The following is a 23562-nucleotide window of genomic DNA, read 5'->3' as shown; positions in this document are numbered from 1 at the left end:
AAAAAATATTAAACCAAATTTTATTAGGCATACACATAAATTTGTTTGAAAAATATCCAAGTATTTTTTCATAAACATGAAAATGCTCATTATGTACATTATTCATATATGTGTGGGTATGGGAAAAAATAAAAGGAAATTTTTTATTTTGAAATGACGTTAAAAATGCTATGATATAGAGCATGATATAGTTGTATATTTTTGACATATTTTGAAATGAAAAATTTAACAAGAATTAATATGGAATATGCTATAGCTTATTACAACAATAACCATTTTAGTCATATATTATATACTATAAAGTAGTTATATATGATATATCTTAAAAGAGATTTATTATGGGGGTTTCATATAATACAATAGGGTTTAAGGGTGTGCATTTGTTTCTTATAAATGCAGGTTATAATAGTTTTTGTTCATATTTAAAAAAATAATAAATAATTGGATTATTAGAAAATCCCAATAAGACACATTAAAAGGAGGAGAAACGAGTTAGGCATAAAAAATGGGAAAGTAAAATAAATTATATATCAGATGAATTAAACAAAAATCATTCCAAATTAAATTTATATTTGTGCATGTTAAATCCAATCCCTGCTTTATTTTTCTCAATTTTTGTAATTTCTTGAAAGTCCAAAGATTTAATTTGGGGCAAATAATGAATTATGAATGACCTACAAATAATTTTATTAGGAATGTAGAACCATTTGCATGGGCATACAAACATGTATACATATATACATATATAATTCATAACAAGCAGACATAAAATATGCTACACAGTATGCTACACAGTATGCTGCACAATATGAATGTTTAACCTATAAAACTTATTAAATACATTAACGAGGGGATTATTTTCCAATGTTAATTTTTTTAAGTTTGTTAAGGCTTGTAATTTTTGTATTTCACTAATATTTTCAATCTTATTAGAATGTAGATATAAAACTTGAAGATTATTTAACATAAGTATATCATTATTTATTAATTCCAACTTATTAAATGAAATGTCTAATGATATAATATTTGAATAAATAATTGATGACTCTAAATTTTTTGTTTTATATATATGATTTAATAGATCATTTAAAAAATCCAAATGTGTTAAATTATTATTATTTAAATTTAAAACTTTTGAATTACTAGAAACATTAATTTCTTTATCATCATCACATTTATAAATTATTTTGTTTAATTCAAGTAAATCTTTTTTTTTATAAAAAATTATTTCATTTGTCCCTGCCCATATTTTTTTCGTATTTTCTAATTTTATATATTTTTCTACTTTATTATCTTCATCTTTACTTAAGTTATCACTTAAATTTTTTTTCCTTTCTGAGATATTCAGCTCATCACTGCTTTCTTCATTCTTTACTCATAAACAAAATATTAAGAAATGCAACATTTATATGAAAAATAGAAATATACGAGTTATTACGGAATGATAAGTATGGGGGTACTAAATAGGCGATTGACAAAAATATACGTAATCCTATATCTTTTATTTTTAATTTACCAATGAGTCATTGTCTGGGGAAAATGTACAAACACTTCCGTAGTCCTTATAACTTAATTCTATTGTATTCATATGATCCATTCCTCAAAAGAATGTATATGCTCTTACAAAATCACAATAATATTTTTGTGTCTATATACACATAAAACGCATGAATAATATATGTGGGGATATATCCTTTCTGCCTTGAAGGCTTACAATTTTTTTTTAATTTTAATTAAACATAAGTCTTATACATAAAAATAAAATTATGCATCATTCAGGTATAAATGTGCAAAATACTTTCTTTAAATGTTAATAAGAATAAAGCAAAAACATGAAATGGGAAAATATAGTTGAAATAATGTAATACTAAAATAATAATACATTATAATAAATAAAAACTTAATAAGGCAAAATATATATATTTCTCAAAAAAAGACAAAAAAAAATTTTTAAAGAAGAAAGTCGGGTCTCTTTATGCGGCATAAAGATGAGAAAAATGTTTATAAAAAAATAGTATATGTAAATAATTGAATCTATAATTAATTTTATGCATATATAAATATATTTTTTGTTAAGCTTTAATAATTTGCCCTGTGTGGAATTATTTTTTTCCAATTTCAAGGGCAAATATTTCCTTTTCCAATAAGTATTGCACTAATAAAATAATTGTTCGTTAAATAATTCCTCAGTAAATAAATGGAATATTTATCAACTTAGATGATATATATATTGGCATATATCATATATGTGATCATTGTAAAGTTTAATACACAAATACATTATATAAAAACAATAATAAAATATAATAAAAGAATGATATAGCTACTTAGTTTTCGTATTCATAAATTTTGCCTTTTTTAAAAGTTGTCTTTTAATTTTTTCAGTCTCTTCAATATTTTTTAATTTCATTTCCAATGGCAATGGTACTTCATTTATCCCTGTGAAACAGTTCAATCTTTCTTGTGTATTATTTGTGGATGTTTTAACTTTTAAATCGTCGGGTAATTTGTATAAATTTTTAATGATATCATTATAATTTTCTTTTTTTTCTTCGTCAAATTTTTCTTCATCATTTTCTTCTTTATTATCAATTTGTTCATAAAATTCTTTCATATTATTTTGTATAAAAAGTTGTATATGTGCTTCTTCTATTTCTTTTTCTGTTAAATTTTTTGTAAAATTTTTTTCTAATAATTTATCACTTTTTTCACTTTTTTCTAATTCCTTTTTTTCACCAATTAAGTTATCAGCATTTATTCCTTTTTTTTTTAATCTCATATTTTGAAATTCTTTAAGACTTTTTGATGTCTTTAGTTTTAATAATTTATTGTCTTCATCCCCATTTTTATCTTTATTACAATTCTCTGCTTCTTTCAATGTCTCATCTTGTTCTATTGGGGTTCTTCGTTTATAGTTATTGTTACTATTTTTAATCTTTCTATTTTTTATCATAATATGATGAAGGAAATATGAAATGTTCGGAAATTTACGGGATTTATATAATGCTAGCACCTTAATCGACGTCCTAAATTGTTTTGTTTGATTTTTTTGTAACTGCTTTATGCGTCTTTATTGGTCTTTCTGGATTTGTAAAAATGAAATTATCATAATTTTATTGTTAATACAAAGAGTTAAAAATATAGGGGGAAATATTTTATGCTATTTAGTAGGAACAAATTTCATCGGACAAGTATTTAAAAATGTAATTATAAGATAGAATATTTATTATGCTACGAATTAAGATTAAGTTTTACAATCGTATAATATATATACACATGCATATATCTATGGATGCATATTTATGCAAAGTGGTGTATATAATATAGGGTCCCCCTAAAAAAACATATGGATGTTATTTTTTTTGAATTTTAAACAACTACACATATATAAGAATTATATATATGTATAAATAAAAATAGTAAAATATATTCCCTCTCTTTAAAACTTTTTCCTTTTGCCAAAGTTTCACAAACTTGTAATTAATTTTTATAAACAAAAACAAACTACTGTACAAATAATTATTTCCCAAGTGATCACACTATATTTACATATATGACATATAATTTTTTCGACAAAATATGTTAAAAATATTGCGCGGAGTTTTATGACAATTAAAAAAAATTATCTAAAATATAATGTTGTTATTTTAGAAAATGAAGAGCTAAGTATTGTACAATTGTTATAGCAGTTGATTGTTTATATAATAATTTTCTTAATTGGTATGCATATATTATATATTCTTGTTTCCTACATCCCTTTAACATGTATGTACGATCTGTATATGAATTATTGGTTAAGTTAGAAGCCTCTATATGATTTTTCGAAAAAATACAAAGGCATAAAAAATAAGGAGATATATACTTATATATAAACACCGCCTATGTTTTATATTGCTCAAAGTGATACATCCCACTTCTTTTTATGCCACATATAGATGGTAATTTTTAGTAGCATATTGTAGATTTTTTCTTTTTAAGGGCATAATATTTGCTTGATTTGAATATGCTGTTTATTATTGTTTAAGTAGATTTATTTTTATTTGGAACTTGTATAATTTATTTATATTTATTACTGTATATGTTTTTATTTTGTGACTATGATATATATATCTTTTAAAATTGGACATAACGTGCACAAATATAAGCATATTTTAATTTTTTTAAAACACCCCTTTGATCCTTATTAATAGGCAAAAATAATAATTATATAAATGGATTTGAAGCATGGACAAAATTATAATAAATAATTTTTTTACTAATAAAATTAAATGTCTTTGATAATTATACAAATATTTATAAAAAAATAATAAAAATATCATTTATTAAAAAATATATATATGATAACGTTAAAAGTACTGATTATATAAATTATTTAATCACCCACTCAACGAATTACTAATGCATAAATATGTGAGCCCTTATTTAAGGATATACAAAATTATTGTTATTTTTATTTGATGTATAATATTAAGAAAAGTTTTTTATAACAAAACAATGTATGTAATTATTATATAAGTAACACTAAGTAGATTCAATTAAAAAGTATGCATATATCTTATATGTATTTTTTTCCCAACTGCATTTTTTATATTAATACATTTTCACTTTTTTACTTCCCGTCTTGTAATTTTCTTTTTTAAATAGCAATGCTATCACACATAAATTGAGAGTCTGTTATTTATACATATGCATGTACACATATATATACGTACGAGCATCTATAGTTGGTGTCCCCTTATTACATGCTACATATCGTTTATCGTACACATGCATATATGCATAATATTTTATGTCAAATATGTATATGACAAAAAATATGTATAATTCATGTGAAATAGAATGCGTATTTATGATACATACATATATATATCCATTTACACGTTTCAATTAGTTAAAGAAGAAAAAATAAGCCTATTTTCAATCAACCGAAAAGTGGCATATACATATAAAATACAATTCTTTCTTTTCATTAGTACAACCCATAAATTTAAAAGTCCCAACGATTTTTTTTTAAATAAATGAATATATAGTAGTAATATATTTAGTGCACATTTTATTGTCATGCCATATTTTTATTTATTTAATTTTATTAACCTTCCCAAAGTTGTTAAATGAACGTCTTATTCTTTATATTGTATATTTATGTATATATATATGCATATGTGACAATATGCTGATCATCCAATCTAAGGATATCGAAATAACTTTTGTTATATTTTATTAATGTACGCATGTAGTACTATATGCATGTATCTAAACTAAAAAATATATATATTAAAAAAACACCAAAACCAACCTTGCCTAATAATACATTTTTTTTATTATTTCGCATATTCGCATAACAAATAAGTACATATTATTATTATGACTAGTAGAGAGCAGATTACATTTGTACTACCCGTATGCATTTATAAAAATAATTTATATTATCTGCACTTTAAATAAAAAAAAACTTAAGATTAAAATGCTATGCAGGAGAAATATTTAAACGCCCTTTAATATATTTTTATTTTTTATTTATACATAATCAGTATTTTTTTTATTATATAATTTTTAAAAAAATGTTATGTATATTTTGATAAAGGAAAAATATTGGCACATTTTAGCAACTACAGTATTTATTCCATATATATATATGCATAAAATGCAATTATTATAAATAAGTACAAATAAGAGAGCATATGACAAAATTAAAAATATTTGGAAATATATGAAAAAATAATTTAACCCAATAAAATTTGCATACATATCTATTAATGCTATATAATAAAGCATGTATTTAAGTATTGCCAATGCATACATGCATACGCTTATTATTAAAAAATATTATATATATAATATTATGTAAAAGTAAAGAGAAATTATTTTGCAATAGTATATAAAATAATTTATATATATGATACACTTTAAAACTCAAAGTTTTTTTATTAGCCTAGCGTGTTATATATATATATATATCTTTATGGAAAACGGTATTTTTTTTATTATTATATTATTACCTTTTTATATATTGTTATTTCAAAAATATATAATTTAAAAATAGTTCATTTTTAAGTGTTATACATTTAAATAAAATACATAAAATATACAATACATATGTTAATGAACATTTTATGGTTATATATATATAAATAAATATATTTTTTTTCAATACCTGTTTTTATACTACTTTCTTTTTTATTTTTTTTTATCTTCTTTGATAATATTATGCAAATGCCTATGTTTACACCGCCAAATTAAAAAAAAAAGGAATGCTGAACAAATAGGTCATTATATGTATATTATTATACAAGTATATTGGTACATAGATAAAAAAAAAATAAAGCAAAGTAATTGCATATATATGTACGTGTGTATTGTTATATTACATATGTTTGCATATATTTATATGTGTTATATAATTTCTTACTTTTTTTTTCTTGCCTTATGTTTGAACAAAAAAATGCATGTTTGTTAAAGAAAATACATATACATATACAAGCAGGTAATTATGTGACGTATATTATATGTACAATGAAAGGCAAAAAAACATAATTATGTAATTTCTTTTTTCTGTTTTTTTTATAGCTTTTCGGTTATCATTATTATCGTTATATATTAAAGTATATAGAAAAATTGTTTTTTTAAAAAGAAATATTAAGTGACATATATATGTGATTTAAAAGTTATGTACATATTTCACACAATATGTAAAATACTATTTTTTTTTTCCATTTTTACAAATGACACTCCATTATTTGCATTTTGATTGACATATATATGAGCTTTATAATTACCATGTTATTATTCATTATACTTTTATTTTGATGGTTTCAATTTTGTTATGTTACTAAAGATTACTTTTAAATTTATATATACATGTTTTAAAAGAAATAACAATAAAAAAAATAAGCAAAAGAAAAGAAATAAATGAATGCATAAACGTGAACTTACAATGTATTATAATATGTGTATATTTCTATACATTTATAAGTATAAATAAATACATATATTTATACCAGTGAATAAATTATGAATATTTTTTTTATCAGCATGTGAATTTATATAAATATATATAATTATTTTGTAAACAAGAGATACATTTTCTCGTATGCGCCTTATTGCAACATTTAAGTTTTATTTTTAATATATATATAAATGTGTGTAATTAGTCAATAGAAAATAAGAAAGGAGTTAAGTGTATAAATACTACATGCATATAAATACATATACGCATATTTCTAACGTGCGAATGCTTTCATTTATTCATTTGTTTTTTTGAATGCTTAATTATATATTTTTGCACATATTTTGAAAAAGGTTTGTCCATAACCATTACGCATATATAATATATATTTGTGTATATGCATGCATGTGAAAATATATTTATTTAATATAAGTACTTGCTATTTTTTTTTAATATTTTTTAATAATAAAATATGTATACACATAATATACTAAAACCAAAGTGAGTAATTTTTATTTTGCATTTTTTTCCATATTGTTAAATTTGTTTTGAACAAGATTAAGATTGCACAAAACAGTGATTAAGGAATAAAGACATCTTGGCAAAGCTTGCATATGTATATTTTTGAGTTTTTGTTTCGCCTAAATAATCGTAGCAAATGAAATACTCGCATATATATACAAAGTTTATATGTGTATAATATATACTAAGTTTTTATATATATGTATACCCATTTATTTCTATTTTTTTTTTATTTTGTCTTCTTAATACTTGACATATAGCATTGCATTATATACATATATATATGCATATACACCCGCATATATTTATATATATGAACGGGAAAATAATAAAGTGATAAAAATTAGAAAGACAAATACAAGTAACAAAGGAATTAAAGGATATTACTATTTAGATTAAATCCATTTTCATATGAACAAAATAAATGGATCAAAAATTGACGAAATAAATAGTAGTCAATGAAAAAAAGAAAAAATAAAATTTTTTCAAAACAGTAATTAGAAAAAACAAAGATAAACAGAAAAATAATAAGATGAATAAAAATTTCAATATTTCCAATTATAATTTGGATTTAATTAAATGCTTGCAAAATGAATCGGGAATATACTTTATATTAGATCCAACAAAAGCGATACATGACAAAAAACATTCAGACGTCTATGATATATTTATCCCCGAAAATAGTGATGGAGTTACATTACATGTTCAGAAAGTAAATAATGAATATAAATGTATAGGGGTAAGTATAACCAAGCGTGGAATAGATATTAATACTGGAACAAGAATATTTAATACAAAAATAGCTGATTGGTTAGAACAACTTTTTAATTTTAATAAATCATTAGGAAGTAATAATAATGAGAACGAAGATGGAAATAATAACTGGTCTAATATGGAAAGAAACGGAGCGAATAGTCATGAATTCGGTACAATTGTTAATAGCAAAAATACTAGTATTAATGCAAATCCAATAAATAATATCGGAGGAGCTAATAATAATGAACAGGGAAATGCAAGCGGTGATGATAAAGATGCAAATGATGGTGATGGAAATGATAATCCCGAAAATTCTGATGATCATAATAATTCTATTATAAATAATGGAAACAATAATAAATATAATAATTATAATAATGTTAGGCATAATTTATCAAATAACCAAACAGGTGTGCCTATAACAAATTTAATAAAAAACTCAAAAGGTGGGTATGATAATTTTGAAAACAATGATAATTATAATAATGCAATTAATATGCCCAATAAATCAAAAAATAGTAAAAACCCAATAAATCAAGGGAATTGCAATTTAAATGTAAATAATAATTTATCGACACATATAATACCTTCGTCAAATTTATCTTCATCTCAATCGAAGAAACAAAATCAACATACTAAACAAATCCGATTAAATCAAATGAATAATTCTCATAAATCTCATTTATTACAATATCATAATTCAAATTATGATGATAAAAATAGTAAGTTATATAACAACACTGTAATAAATAAACATATTTCTTCTGAAAACCCTGGAGCATCTCATGCTTCTAATAATAATGATACGGTTAAAGGAAATAAGATAGGGTGTAATACCCGACAAAAGAATTCCTCTCACGCCTTGCACAATGGCAATAATAATTCAAGCAAAGGACAGCAACAGGCATATAATGAAAATTTGGGTTATAGGCCTACGTTGTTTAATTTGTTAGAAGTTTTATCAAATCATAATATTACAACACCAGATCAAAGAGTGTGCATTAGAGGAATAGTGACTGATTTTTTAAATAATGAATTGCCACATGGAAAAATATATGCATATATCGGTGCAGTGGTTGGCCATGATATATTGCATGATATAATAAAAAAATTAGAAAAAGATCCTAATCGAAATGCCGTACCAGATGCATCTGGATTAGCTAGAATCGAAGCTTCTTTTGGTTTAAGTAAATCATCTTACGATTTTATGAATCATAATTCAACTAATTCATCTATGAATAATATTCCTAATGTTTTATTTAACAATCGAAATTTAAACAGTGCACTATTAAATAATCATATATATTCAAATATACTATCAAACGTGGCAAATAATAATAATGGTAATATTGGAGATAATATGGGTCACTCTGGAATGTTAAATGCAGATAACGAAAAAATTTCTAATAATAAAACAGCTAATGATATTAATAATATGATGATGAAGTATGGTGATAATGATAAATTAGGGGGTTCATACAATAATAATATGCTAAATATGAACAAAAAAAAAGCACTTAATATGTTAAATATGAGATATATGGATAATAATATTGCCGATATGGCAAATTTAGGAATAAATAATATGAACAGTACAGATAATAATTATATGAGTCAAATGAATATTGATCTAGCTAATTTAGAAAATTTAAATAATGCTAAAAACTCTGGTTTATCAATGCAAGAATATTTATATGCTTCTAAAAATCTTCATAATGTTAATTCTCTCAATCGAAATAGTAATATAACTGAGGATGAAGAAGAATTAATGAAGGTCATAAAAAAAAATATTGAAACATATAAAATGAATAATATAAAAAATATATTAATATCATCTGTTTTTGGTCGAATCAAATGGCTAAAAATAATGAATGAATCTCCACATGCATATTTATATGGACATAGTATAGTCAAATATGGTAATAAATTATATATGTTTGGAGGTACTAATAATAAACATAAAAAGGTACCATTTAATCATACATTAACATTTAGTCTAATTTATTATAATTATAAATTATTACCTCTTAGTGGTAATTATCCTGAAGAAAGAGATGGACATACAACACATTTGGTTTCATTGAAATCTGGTTTATCTGTATTTTTATTTGGGGGTGCTAATAATAATATATATTATAATGATATATATATATTAGATATGGAAACCCGAAAATGGTCAAAAAGAATTGTAAATGGTAAATTACCATTGCCTAGACATCAACATTGTTCATTAGTCTATCCAGCAAAAAGCGAACATTTAAGAGGTGAAAAATTAAATTTAACAGAAGGAGTTATAGTTTATGGAGGAAAATGTTTATATAATAATAATATTGTGAATTTAAATGATATGTGGATATTTTTATTTCAAACAAATATGTGGGTACGTATAAATTATTTAGGAGATCAAGTTCCTACTGGAAGATATGGAATGAATTTGATTTGGTCTGATACAAATACTTTGTGCTTATTTGGTGGTGAATATTTATATTCAGACAAAACTTGTAAAACTCGAAAACTTCTTGATGATATGTGGACATTCCGTTTAAACACTCCAGTATTAACTAATAATATTGAAGATACAAATACAGACATAAAATATCCTTCTTATGAAAATGCAGTAAATATTCAAGACGATCTTCACAAGCATCAAAAAGGAATCAAATCAGATGCTCATATAAATAATGTAAATGGAAACAATGGAATGCCTACTCATGATAATGATAATGGTCAAACGGATAACTTAAACGATCAAAATGAAACAAATGAAATGGACACTAACATGGGAAATAACAATAATGAATCTCAGGCTGTAGATAATAAAGAAGGTATTGAAAATAGTAATAATTTAGCTAATAAAATAAAAATAACAGGAGAATGGAAAAGAGAAATATATGAAGGAAATATAGGATGTCGATCAAATTATAGTAGTATTTTTATTACTCAAAGGCATCAAGATTTTAAAGGTGCTGAACCAAAAACTATTGAAAAGTTAATGCTTTTATGTAGTGGAATAACATATGATAATAAATTAAAAATTGTTTCTAGTGATGAAATTTATGTATATTTCTTTTCACAAAAAAGATGGTATTTATTAAAAGGAAAATTATATAATGAAGAATATATGTATAATGCAAGACAAAGACATGTAGGATGTTTTTTTGAATCAAAGAATGTATTAGGTAGATCACATAGAAATCCTGTTCCATGTATATTTATACATGGTGGTTTTAAAAAAAACTCAGTATTTGGTGATGCATGGTTATTATCTTTAACTGGTGAAAATCCATTAAGATTATATGAATATGATACATGTAGAGAGAAAATATCAACAACACAAATGCCATTATATTATTTCCGAGATACTCATTCAATAAGTTTATTATATACTTTTTGTACATTACAAAAATGGTTATTTGGTGCCTTTGCTAATTTAGTTGATAATTCAGTATATGCTATAAATCCAGCAGAAAATGTTTTTATAAAATATGAACTTACTCCTGAGCATGATGGTATGATATCTATTCAAGATGATGGTGAAGGATTAGATTTTAATGCAATGAATCGAATATTAAGAATGTATGGAAATTATAAAAATTATGATAATAACTCATTCTATAATAATAACAATAATAATAATATAAAGAAACATTCACTACCTAATAATGATGATTCAGATAGCCATGAAATCGATAATTATGATGACAATGATGAAGATGAACAGGAATATAATGAAGAAACAAATAATACTAACGATGCTAATAATAATGAAAATAATGCTGATCAAAGTAATGATCAATATGACAATAGTAATACAGCTTATGGTAAGGATGGAAATAATGGCACAGATGAAATGCAACAAAATGAAGAAGGACCAGATGGTGATAAATCTTATAATAATAACTTATCAGAAGGACAAAATTGTGAAGGAATAATTAAAAAAGAAAATGATATACGTAATAAAAACGGTCCTATTGGAAAGAAGAAATGTACATGGAATGATACATTCTATTATAAAAGAAAAAATCAATATTATTTTTATAATGACCTTTCGAATAGTATATTTGATATTAAATATGGTGTAGGTTTTAAAACTGCATTTGCTAGAATTGCATCAAGTTGTGCAATTATGTCAAGAACAATTAATACAATAGGTATTGGTTTGTTGTCTCTCGAATTAATGAACCATTGTGATGCTAAAGAATTGGCTACTCCCTTATGTATGTGGAAATTACCAAATAAAGAATTAATAAATCGAAACATTGCTAATAAATCAGAACATAGACATCATCAAAAATTATTAATGTCTTATACTCCATTTAATAGTCCAAGTTTATTAGCCGAGCAAATTAATATATTAGGTACTTATAGTGGTACTAGATTATTATATTGGAATTTTAGAGATGATATGGATTTTGTTATCTTTAATCCAACAAATAATAATATTTATCTTAGTAGTGCACCATTAAGTATTGATGAGCTTAAAAGTAAAAGTAAAAAACGTAAAAATGCACAAGGTGAAGGATCAAATATTAACTCTAAATATCAAGGTGTGAAGGACATCAAATTTGCTAATCGAATAATTAAACGTAAAGGAGTTTTCGGGGAAGATGGCAATTTAAAAAAATTCAAAGCAGATGTTGATAATCCAGATGATGAAGGTGAAAAAGAGGAAGAAGTTATTGATGATGAAAATAACAAATATAATAATGCAGATGATAATTATAATAAAGAAGAAGAAAATATTAAAAAAGAACATGATAATATGAGTACCTCATCAAAAAATAATAACATTCCTGATGATAATAATGATGAAAATAAAAATGGAAATTCATTAAATTATAAAGAAAAAATGAAATATGAAGATCAATTAAAATATAATAATAATAATTATTTTAAAAAACGAATGAATTTATTTGAATATAATTCTCATTTAAGTCCAAGTATATCAAAAGAAAAATATAATATGAATGAAATATTTCCATTATGGGATCATCCAAAAGATAGTATTGATTATTGTTTATCTACTTATTTATATTGGCTATATTTACGTAGAAGTACAAATATATTTTTACAAAACACCTTACTAATACCAACATCTATGAGAAGAGAAAAAGACATTATTGCAAACAAAAATAATAATGATACTAAAGGAAAAAAGAAAAAAAAATCCAAATTACGAAATAAAAAAAATAAGCAAAATAATGCTAATAATCCTCAAAACGAAGAACAAGCTGATTCTACAAATAATCAAGAAAATGAACAAATGGCTAGTAATGAAGAAAATAATGGTGATACAGGAAATGCATCTGAAACAGCTGCAGAAAATAATAGATCTGAACAAGAACACGAAAACGATGATGATAATAATCATAGTGATGCTCAGAATGAGGATAATATAAATAATGAAGAAGGTGAAGAAGGAGAAACCTCCGAACAAAATCAAAATGATGATATAAAAAATGAAAATGATGGTACAAATAAAGAAGAGGGAGGAAAGGAAGAAAATAATAATGCAGAGGATGGAAAGGAAAAGGATAATTATGAAAATGATGCAAATGCTGGGTTATCAAAATTGGAAAAACAAAAACTTGAAGAAGCATTAGAATATGGTATATCTCAGGATGTACAAGCTCAAAATTCTGCAAATAAAAATGACACCGATGATGAAGATGAAGAAGAGGAAGAGGAGGAGGAAGAAGAAGACGACGATGAAGAGGACGATGAAGAAGACGAGGAAGAGGAAGAAGAAAAAGACGAAGCCGTAGATGAAGAAGCTCCTAAAAATGATGAAGATAATGCCAATATAAACGAAACAAATAATGAAATAGAAAATGATGATAATAACAATGTAGAAAACGAAGGAGCGGAAGTCGAAGGTGAAGCTAATGAAGGTGATGAAGTAGGTGAAGATGGAGTAGTGAAAACTGAAACACAAAATGAAATGGAAACGGAAAATAATGTAGAAGAAGAAGATGCTACTGATAAAAATACAAAAGTCAAAAAAGAAAATAAAAATAAAGTAGGAAAAACGGTTGATGATCCAAATGAAGATAGTATAGCTAGTAGAAGGAAGAGAAGAAGAAAAAAAGATGATTTAGCAGCTGATGCAGCAGCAAATGGTAAAAAGAATGGAGAAATAGAAAAAATGAAAAAAGAAAATTATGTTAATGTATATATGGAAAATTTTAAAATTAAAGATGAATATTATATAAATAATCCAAGTAAATATACCTTATATCATTTCTTAAGAAGAAAATTATATAAAATGGTAGAAAGCCATTATTTATTTACCCCTGCTGATCATACATATGGTTCTTTTATTATGATGGGATTTTTAAATGATAATAATAATACAAGTATGGAAGTTAATAGAGTTTGTGAAACAGGTATATTATTATATTATAAAAATCGATTAATAAAAAGATTAGATGCTCCATTTATTGATACTCCATATAATTTATTTTTATCAAAATATCCTCCTAGTCCTTCTTTATATGAAGGTAATTTATATAAATATGCTTTGACTGTTATTGTAAATGTTCCCAATTGGTTAAAGCCTTCGGTTAGTAAACAAGAATTCGTTCATGAAAATAATCATGCATTTTTAGTTTTTAAAAAGAAGTTAGTTACATTAATAAAACATTACTTATCTATTTGTGAAGATGTTGTTAAGCTTAACAAATGGAGAGAATCAAGAGATATGAAATTAAAAAGATATTTAGAAAAAATGCAAAACCAAAGTGTAAAAAGCCGAAATGACTCTGATTATGAAAATGATGATGACGATAACAATAAAAGTAAAAATTATAACATCATATATAATGATGAAGGAGATTATATGAATAATCAAAATGATGGAAATAAAAAGAAAAAGGAAGAAATTAATTATTCGGGAAGAAATAAACCATCTTCATATGCAAACGACAATGATCCAATTTTACACAAAAATAAAAAAACAAAAACAAATAATGATGATTCAAATAAAAGGGATCAAAATCCAGCATCTGAAAATGAATCAGCTAATATGGATAATGAAAATAATCAAGAAAATGATAACTTAGATGAAGAAAAAGAACACGAGGATGAAGAATATGATGAAATGGATCAAGAGGCTGATAATCATGAAAATTATGACGATGAAAAATATGAACAGGAAGAAAATGATGAGGAAGTTGAAGAAGATGATCCCGATGATGAAGAGTATAATGGTGAAATGGATGATCAAAAAAATCGAAGTATTGACCAAGAGACTGATGAGGAAATGGCAGAAGAAGATGAAGAATATGAACCAGGGGATGAATAAAAAAAAAATAAAAAAAACAAATGATGCAATGCTAAATAAATATAATATATTTATATGTCTTAATAAATTGTGATAATTAAAAATATACCAATTTTCTGAATCACCGAAAGTATTAATTATGCTATTATAGGAAAGGGAAATAGCTAGCTATAGTACCTATTTAAACAAAACACATTTTCTATAAATTATAAGTAGCCATTATATCCAATACATATATTGTATTCATTTTTTGTTTGTATTTAAGCTGGAAAAGGCACCACATTGATTTGCTTAGTACGAGTTTCCGAAAATAAAAAATACTAATAAATATAAAATATACAATCTACGAAAATGAAAAGCGTTAGCTATCAAAAGCATATCGCCCATTATCTTCTAATTCCACAATGTACTTAAATTGAGACGTTGGAAATGTTAGACTTTCATTTTTTTATATATCTACACATATGTATAATATATATATGTATATATTTTTACCAAGCTTATTAAATTCGTTATCCTATAAATCACATTTTTAAACAATTACCAAATATATACCTGCATATACATATGCATAATGTGTATTACACACATTAATTTTTAAGGGTATCCTATTATATTCCTTTTTTGTGCGGTTTTTTTTTAATTTTTTTTTATTTAAAGTTATATATTTTTGTATAATCCTATACTTATTATATAAGCGTGTGCATTACATTATTTTATTCATAATTATATTCGTCAACATTGCTTTATTTTTCTATTGTTTATTATTAAAAAAACTTAATGAAAAAAAATTAATATATTATATCAAAATTTATTATTGTTAATTATGTCCTTCATGAGGGCGAAAAGGGTTTTCTTATGTTTCAAAAGAAATGAAACAGCTAAAACCATTCCCTTACTTAATTAAATATGCATTATCACATATATGATGCTATGTATCAGTTCAACCAGTTTTTGGCTTTTATGAAATGTGAAAAAAAAATCAAATTGAAGAATATATAAAATTGGGCAGAAGAAAAAGGTGCTTTGTCACAACACTTTTCAGACATATAAAGGGTAAATAATATGTAGTTGTATGTGTCAATCGTATTATGCGGGTTGTCTAATCCTTTTACAGCAAACCTAAGCTTGCTCCATTTTAAGCTGCTTTAAAATTTGAATGTACTCATCAACTTTAACGAGAAGTTGTGTGTTTGTCTTTCGTAAATTATTAAGTAACATATTTTGTTGATTAAGTTCTTTATTCATATAATATATTGTTTGATTACTTTGTATTTCTTTATTTTTAATTTTTTCTAATATTCCTTTTTTTTGTTTTTCTTGATATTTTTTTTCCAAATCATTAAAATCGAAGGTAAGATCTTGTTTTTTGAGTTTATTTTTTAATGTTTTTTTTTTTTCATGAACCATTTTAAATAATTTATTATTAGTATTTTCTAATTCAGTGTTGTTATTTTTTAATCTTTTATATATTTGAACAAGCTTTTCTTTTTGTCTTGCAATTTTTTCCATTTTTTTCATTATATTTTTATATTGCTCAATACTTAGTATAGTACAATTACTAGCTAAATTTAGTCTATATTTTTTTTTGTCATATAAATAATCAATATTTCTTAATTTTGAAATTTTTAATGTAATATAAAATTTTATATCTGCTATATTCTTTTTTTTATCATCTTCAATTATGGATATTTCTTCATTAATTGCTTCGATTTCTTTTTCCATACGTTTTTTCTTAATTGATAATTTCCTTTGTTCATTCTTTTTATTATCTATATTTTTTATAATATTGTTAATACTATTCAATGTTTTCTTGTTTGCATTTTTAATAGCATCAATTTCTTCTTTATTATATATATCCATAGTGGTATTTTCATCATCTGATTTATCCTCCATATTTACTGTATTATCACAACTTGACGCATCATCATTCTTGTCTTTTAGATCCTTTATTGATGTATTACATCCAGGAGTTTCATTCCTCACGAGTTGTTTTATTTTGTCAACACCCATTTGTTTCTTTTGCTGAAAAAAATTAAAAAAATCTCAATTTTCGACAGTTTAAAGTTGCATATATTTTATTGTGACCATTTAGTAACATAGACAACTGTTGAAATGTAAATATTCACATATATGAACTTTTTATTTAAAAAAAATATAATGCATATCTTACATTGTGACTCTCAAGTTGTTCCAATAATATTTTAATTTCTTCTGCACATGCTATATTATCATTTTCAATTTGATTTATTTGTTTACCATATATTTTTTTTTGTTTTTTTAATTTTCGTTCTTTTTTTCTTATTTCTATCAATATTCTATTTTTTTCCGTAATTGAAACGATTTTTAAAGATATGTATTTTATAAGTTTAATGGCTTGAATTTTTTTTAAATATAAAAGATTAATTTCTTTATTACATTCTTTTAATACTTTATTTATGTAATGTGTTATGCTCTTCATATTATTATTTATATCATTACTTCCTAAGTATGTTTTGGAATTTTGGTTACTTAACGAATTTGATAGGTTCCGCAATACCGTTATTGAATTATCTTTTTTATTTATAGGATAAATATCTTTTACAACTTCCAAAAGCATTTCCCATGATGCAATTTGGTCTAACTGTTTTTTGCATCCTATATTTTTTATTTCATTTATATTTATATCTTCGCCATGAGATATGTTTTCATCTTTTATACAACCATTTTCGCTCTCTTCGGTATTGCACAATTTTGTTACACTTTCCGTATTACCAATTTGTGTGTTATCTTGTAGAGATATTATGTATTCCTTCACCTCGAATAATTTCTAAAAATAAAAAAAATGCACACACATAATTTATTGCAATGTCGATCATGTTGTAAATTTAGCTAGCCAGCTAGCTAAAAATAAATATTTTTTTTTTTTACCTGGCCTATTATATTCTTCAGCTCATTAAAATCTTTGTTGAACGTATCTTTGATAAAGTTTATTTGATTTAATAACTCTTTTTTGTCTTCTTCATATGTCTTAATGATTTCTCTACAATAAAAGATATGAAAAGAATAAATGTGAAATTGGCTTTAAAATAATAAAAAATATTAAGTTCAACATTTGTAGTGTATGTAGAGCGATGATATATTTCCAATTTTCTATGTGGTATATACAAACACATGCACATTTAAAGTAGTATAGACAAACGATTTTATAAAGCAGTAATTAATTCGACAAAATAGAGAGTATGTTCTTTTGGTCAGTACGCAATGCTGGATATTCTCTGACAATCCTGATTGTTTTTTTGAAATGTGGTGCTTTCCCCTTTTTCCAAATGTGAGAGTATGGTTTCATACATTTTAATAATTTTTTTTTTATTGCATATATCTTCAATTTTGGCATGATTATTTATTACTTTGAGCTTCGAATTTTGATGTCTTATTTTTTTAAAATGCTCAATAGATTGGTTTAATTCTGTTATTAAGTTTGTATGATCATTTTCCTTTTCAATGATATTTTTAATTTTTTTTTTTTTAAAAGATTTATCATTTTTATTACTTTCATTTTTTAAATACATATTTAAAGACCTAATAATTAGCTTGTCATTATTACTAATATCTAATGAACACAATGGAGTTTTAGAATGTTTAATTCTTAAATATTTTTTTGATAAATATTTAATTTGTTGATCATATATTTGTTGGTTGTATATAAACATATTTTTAATTTTTTTTATATATTTATTTAAATTAGTGTATATCAAATTTGCATAATCCATGTCTATAATAAATTTTTTTTTTTTGAATAATTTTTTATATGCCTTTTTCAATTTTTTAATTTTTTTGTTTATATTTTTTTTATATATTAAAGCTTTTCTAATATTTTCTTCTTTTTCCATCATTTCCTTTGTTTCTCTTAAACTATATTTAATATCTTCATCATGTAAACTGGTGTTAAGATTAAACAGAGTGTTTATACCTTTTTGATCATAGCATAATATTAAGTCTATTCTTTTTTTCCTTTCTTCTATCTCTTCATTTTCTTCTTGATTATTATTTGTTTTTATAAAATTCCAAACATCATTAATAGTGCTAGTTTTTTCGTCTTGTTCGTTATTTTGTATTTGATTTTTTTCTAGCATATTTTTTTCATACAAAAGTTTAAATACATAATTTATGTCATCATTTATCTGATTAAATGAGAAAGGGATTATGTTATTACATTTTTTTCGACCCACTTTTAAAAATATGTCTATTAAATAATCATGAATTGATTCGAAAAAAAAGCGGCGAATTGAATTTTGGCAATTCTCCATGTCTTTTTCTTTGTTAAGAATTTGTATGAAATTATTTAAATTTAATTTATATCTTTTTATTATATTAAATAAATGAAATAAGGGATAACAAAAGTTCAATTGCATAAGTCTGTTGTGTAGACAAATGTATATATACTGTGCCTGTGGAATTCCATTATTATCATCATTTTTGCTGATGAATATATTTTTTATTTTATCAGTAAATGGGAACTTAATATAATAATACATGAAGAAATATTGAATAGAAAAAATAAAAAGTTCATTGTTATTTGTTAGACAAAACAATAAATTATTTCTTTCGTTGACTATCATCTTATTTATGTATCGTTTTATTGGAAATACTTCTCTGCATAATTTATAAACAATTTGTGGTTTAACAATTTTAATTCTTTTCTCTTCTATATATTCATTTGTTTCTTCTATTTTCAAGAAGTATATACGATTATTTTTTATTCCACCTGTAGTTATAAATAATCCTTTGTCTTTAATTTTTTCAGCACATATAATTTTTATTTCATATTTATTTATTTCATTATATTTATTTTTTTTGTCTTCTTCAGCATCCTCTTTTTCATCTTCCTTTATTTTATCCCTTTGTAAACTGATTGTTAAAAAGTTTGGATAAAATGCTTGTCTTTTTTTCTCTATCTTATTTAAGGTCATATTATTAAATAATATTTCAGTATATTTTTCTAAATTTTTTTTTTTCGTCATATATTCATTATTATATATATCATCATTGAATATTTTGGATTCGCTTATTTTTGACTCGTTTAAATTTTTTGATAAATTAATTTTCTCTTTATAAAAATTTATTTTATTATATGTATTATCACTCATATCACTTCCCGAAATTTCTACATTATATTCCTTATCATATTCTCTAACTTCATCTGGTTCAGGAATACTTTTCGATTTATAATCCTCATACCCATTATCTATATCTTCGGATGTATTTTCATCTTTGTCTTCTTCATTATGCTCGTTTATATTGTCATTCTTTTGTATCCTTGATTTATTTTTATTAATTTTCATCTGGTCGTTGCTTGCCTTCCTAGTATCGCTGTCCCTTCCTTCGTAACTATACCCCCTAAAATTGATTTGGATTATTTCATATTGAATATCCATATAATATGATTCACTGTGGTCATTATTATTAGATGTCTGCTTATTTATTGATTCGCCTACATTTTGCGAGCTTTCATATTTTTCCTTTGCAACTTGTTCTAAATGTGTAAGCTTAATTTTAAAGAATAAATTTGAATCCGATAAAATATAAAAACTATTAACATGAGAAAAATAAAAACAATTTTTAAGATTCACTTTTCTAATTTTAAAGTAGTATAATGGCTTATATAGATCCCCAATTTTACACAAAAAAAAAATATATGGTTCATCTTCAGATAGTATACATATATAATCAGAATTTAAACTTTTTTCAATTTTTATAATAGGATAATTACTTACTTTTAATGAATAAATAATATCTAAATATAAATATTTCATCTTTATAATTTTTATATCACCATTATTAAAGCCAATACAAAAATAAATAAAATTGTCTACATCCTTATATAAAAATTTTATACATGATATACAATTTTTGAACTTATATAAACAAAAATTTCTTTCAATATTATTTTCATTTTTATAATTATATATCTTTCCATTATACCCAAAACTAAAAATATTATTTTTAAAGCAATAAATATTTTTAATTCGACTATTATGATCATTATATAATATTCCTATATCATCATAATTATTCTTTTCACATGTATATATACTGTTATTTTTTTTATCTACTATTAGATATAAATTCCCTTGTCCTATTATTTTATTAATATTTATTTTTATTTTTATTTCCTTTTCTAAAGACACATAAAGAGTTGAAACTTGAGAAATGTCATCGAGTGAAAAATGACAATTCCACCTAAAAATGCAAGAAGTAAAAAAAAGTAAAATTGTATGAAAATTATTCAGTTTATAAAGTATCTAAAAGGAATATATATATATGTATTATTACAGCTTAACAGAATCCTCATCTTGTGTCGTTATGTAATTAGTGTAATAGTGGATATAGCTAATAGTTTTTTTATTGGCTTCATCAAAATCTTTGAATTTAATTTCTTTTTTGACTGACAAATTCTGAACAAACAAAATGGTATAATAAGAATGTCGGTAATGTGAAGATTATGAATGTAGACACTCTAACCAAGCATAGTAAATGTTTTAAACTTTTTCAAAATTTTCAAAATTTTCAAAATTTTCAACTTTTTCAACTTTTCAACTTGTTTAACCTGGTATAAGTATATCGCCCCATTTGCGGTTCCAATAAAAATTGTGTTTTGATAGGAACAGAAACAATTGATGGCCACATTTTGTTCGATTTCTAAATGGTTCTCATTTATCTTAAGCCCTAAAAAGTAATTATAAATTTTTTTGTTTAACCATAGTATATTACACATACATGGGCTGTCCAACTATTCCTATTCATAGCGTATGGATACATCCCAATTTGAAATCGAAAATAATCATAAATTTACAATTGATAAGGAATAAGCAAATAGTTAGGCATTATTGTGCTTAGAATGTATACCTGTATATGTATTCTCTAAATTCCATAAGTATAATTTTGTTTTCCTCAATATTAGAAAAAAGTTGTTATACCTAAAAATGGTGTAATAATTCATGTCATATATTCATATATACTTATGTTCATAATTACGTGTACATGGCTACATAAAATGGGTCGAATTTCTTACTGGTCTATGTAAGCATAATCATGATGAAGAAAAATGCTAAATATAAAAGTCTTCGATTTGCAGTCCAGCACTTTTAAGACATTTTTGTTTGTTATCAAAATAATATAATTTTTTTCTTGTTGTATGTAAATTTTTTCGTAATAATTACAATCCATCAAAATTATTTCATCCGTTTTTGTTTGGCTTTCTAGTGAATATATTTGCACACCTGTATAAGTAAATTGTTCGAAATGGGAAATGAAATTGGTGTGCGTTAGTATGGCATATAGGCATATAGCAAAGACACATAAAAATGATAATAGTATATGGCTACACTTATTATGAATGCATTGGTAATTACATGAATTCCATGATGTTCCATAGAGAACCACAAAAAGAAAATCATTGAGTAATGCCGAACATGATATAATATAATCATCTTTAGTAAATATAATCTTTAATCCTTTTATTAAAGGGTTATATATATTTATAACATTTTGATTAAAAAAGACAATATTCAAATTTTTTAAAATAAATATATCAACATTTAAATTTATTCCATATATATAACATTCACTAATAAGATTATATGGTATAGTTATTTCATCATTTGGTTCGCTACAATTTTTATTTTCATTTGTTATGCTTAAATCTGTTAACGTAATCACATTTTGATCACACAAGTTATTATTGTCATACTTTGACAGTACATTTCTACGAAAATTACAAAATGCAGTTATTTTTTTTGTAAATAATTGAGAATCCGACATTGTCTCTTTTTTCCTTATACTTTTTACAGCCTAATATGTCTATTTTTTAAAAACATATTTATATATACCTATGACATGACGTATTACAATTTTATTTTTATAAAGTTTTATATATAGCTACAAAAATGTTAGTGTGCCATGTTATATAAAAATTTATCGATTATGGAAAAAGCGGATAATAATAATAAGCCTAATTTTTCTTTCTCTTTTTTTAATAAAAATAGAGATATATACCTTTCGAAGTGCCTACATA

The 23562-nt window shown here is 23.7% G+C and overlaps 4 protein-coding genes across 4 annotated transcripts; 1 reads left to right on the top strand and 3 right to left on the bottom strand.

The window, feature by feature from the left end:
* Positions 1–550: 550 nt before the first annotated feature.
* Positions 551–1588, bottom strand: PCHAS_1336200 (leucine-rich repeat protein; the record flags this gene model as incomplete). The annotated part of the gene is made up of 3 exons (XM_016799291.1): positions 551–674; positions 822–1369; positions 1517–1588. 3 exons carry the CDS (start codon positions 1586–1588, stop codon positions 551–553), a joined length of 744 nt encoding a protein of 247 aa, XP_016654602.1.
* Positions 1589–2323: 735 nt separating this feature from the next.
* On the bottom strand, positions 2324–2953 carry PCHAS_1336100 (telomere length and silencing protein 1, putative; the record flags this gene model as incomplete). Its single annotated transcript, XM_016799290.1, has 1 exon — positions 2324–2953. One exon carries the CDS (start codon positions 2951–2953, stop codon positions 2324–2326), a length of 630 nt encoding a protein of 209 aa, XP_016654601.1.
* Positions 2954–8000: 5047 nt separating this feature from the next.
* PCHAS_1336000 (kelch domain-containing protein, putative) lies at positions 8001–15527 on the top strand (the record flags this gene model as incomplete). Its single annotated transcript, XM_737399.2, has 1 exon — positions 8001–15527. One exon carries the CDS (start codon positions 8001–8003, stop codon positions 15525–15527), a length of 7527 nt encoding a protein of 2508 aa, XP_742492.2.
* Positions 15528–16628: 1101 nt separating this feature from the next.
* On the bottom strand, positions 16629–23309 carry PCHAS_1335900 (conserved Plasmodium protein, unknown function; the record flags this gene model as incomplete). Its single annotated transcript, XM_016799289.1, has 9 exons — positions 16629–17531; positions 17680–18315; positions 18417–18528; positions 18747–21728; positions 21822–21943; positions 22096–22214; positions 22395–22465; positions 22561–22768; positions 22901–23309. 9 exons carry the CDS (start codon positions 23307–23309, stop codon positions 16629–16631), a joined length of 5562 nt encoding a protein of 1853 aa, XP_016654600.1.
* Positions 23310–23562: the final 253 nt, after the last annotated feature.

Source organism: Plasmodium chabaudi (assembly GCF_900002335.3).
Source record: "Plasmodium chabaudi chabaudi strain AS genome assembly, chromosome: 13".
NCBI lineage: Eukaryota > Apicomplexa > Aconoidasida > Haemosporida > Plasmodiidae > Plasmodium > Plasmodium chabaudi.
The sequence above is the reverse complement of the archived record's forward strand: the minus strand, read 5'-3'. Positions and strand labels throughout refer to the sequence as shown.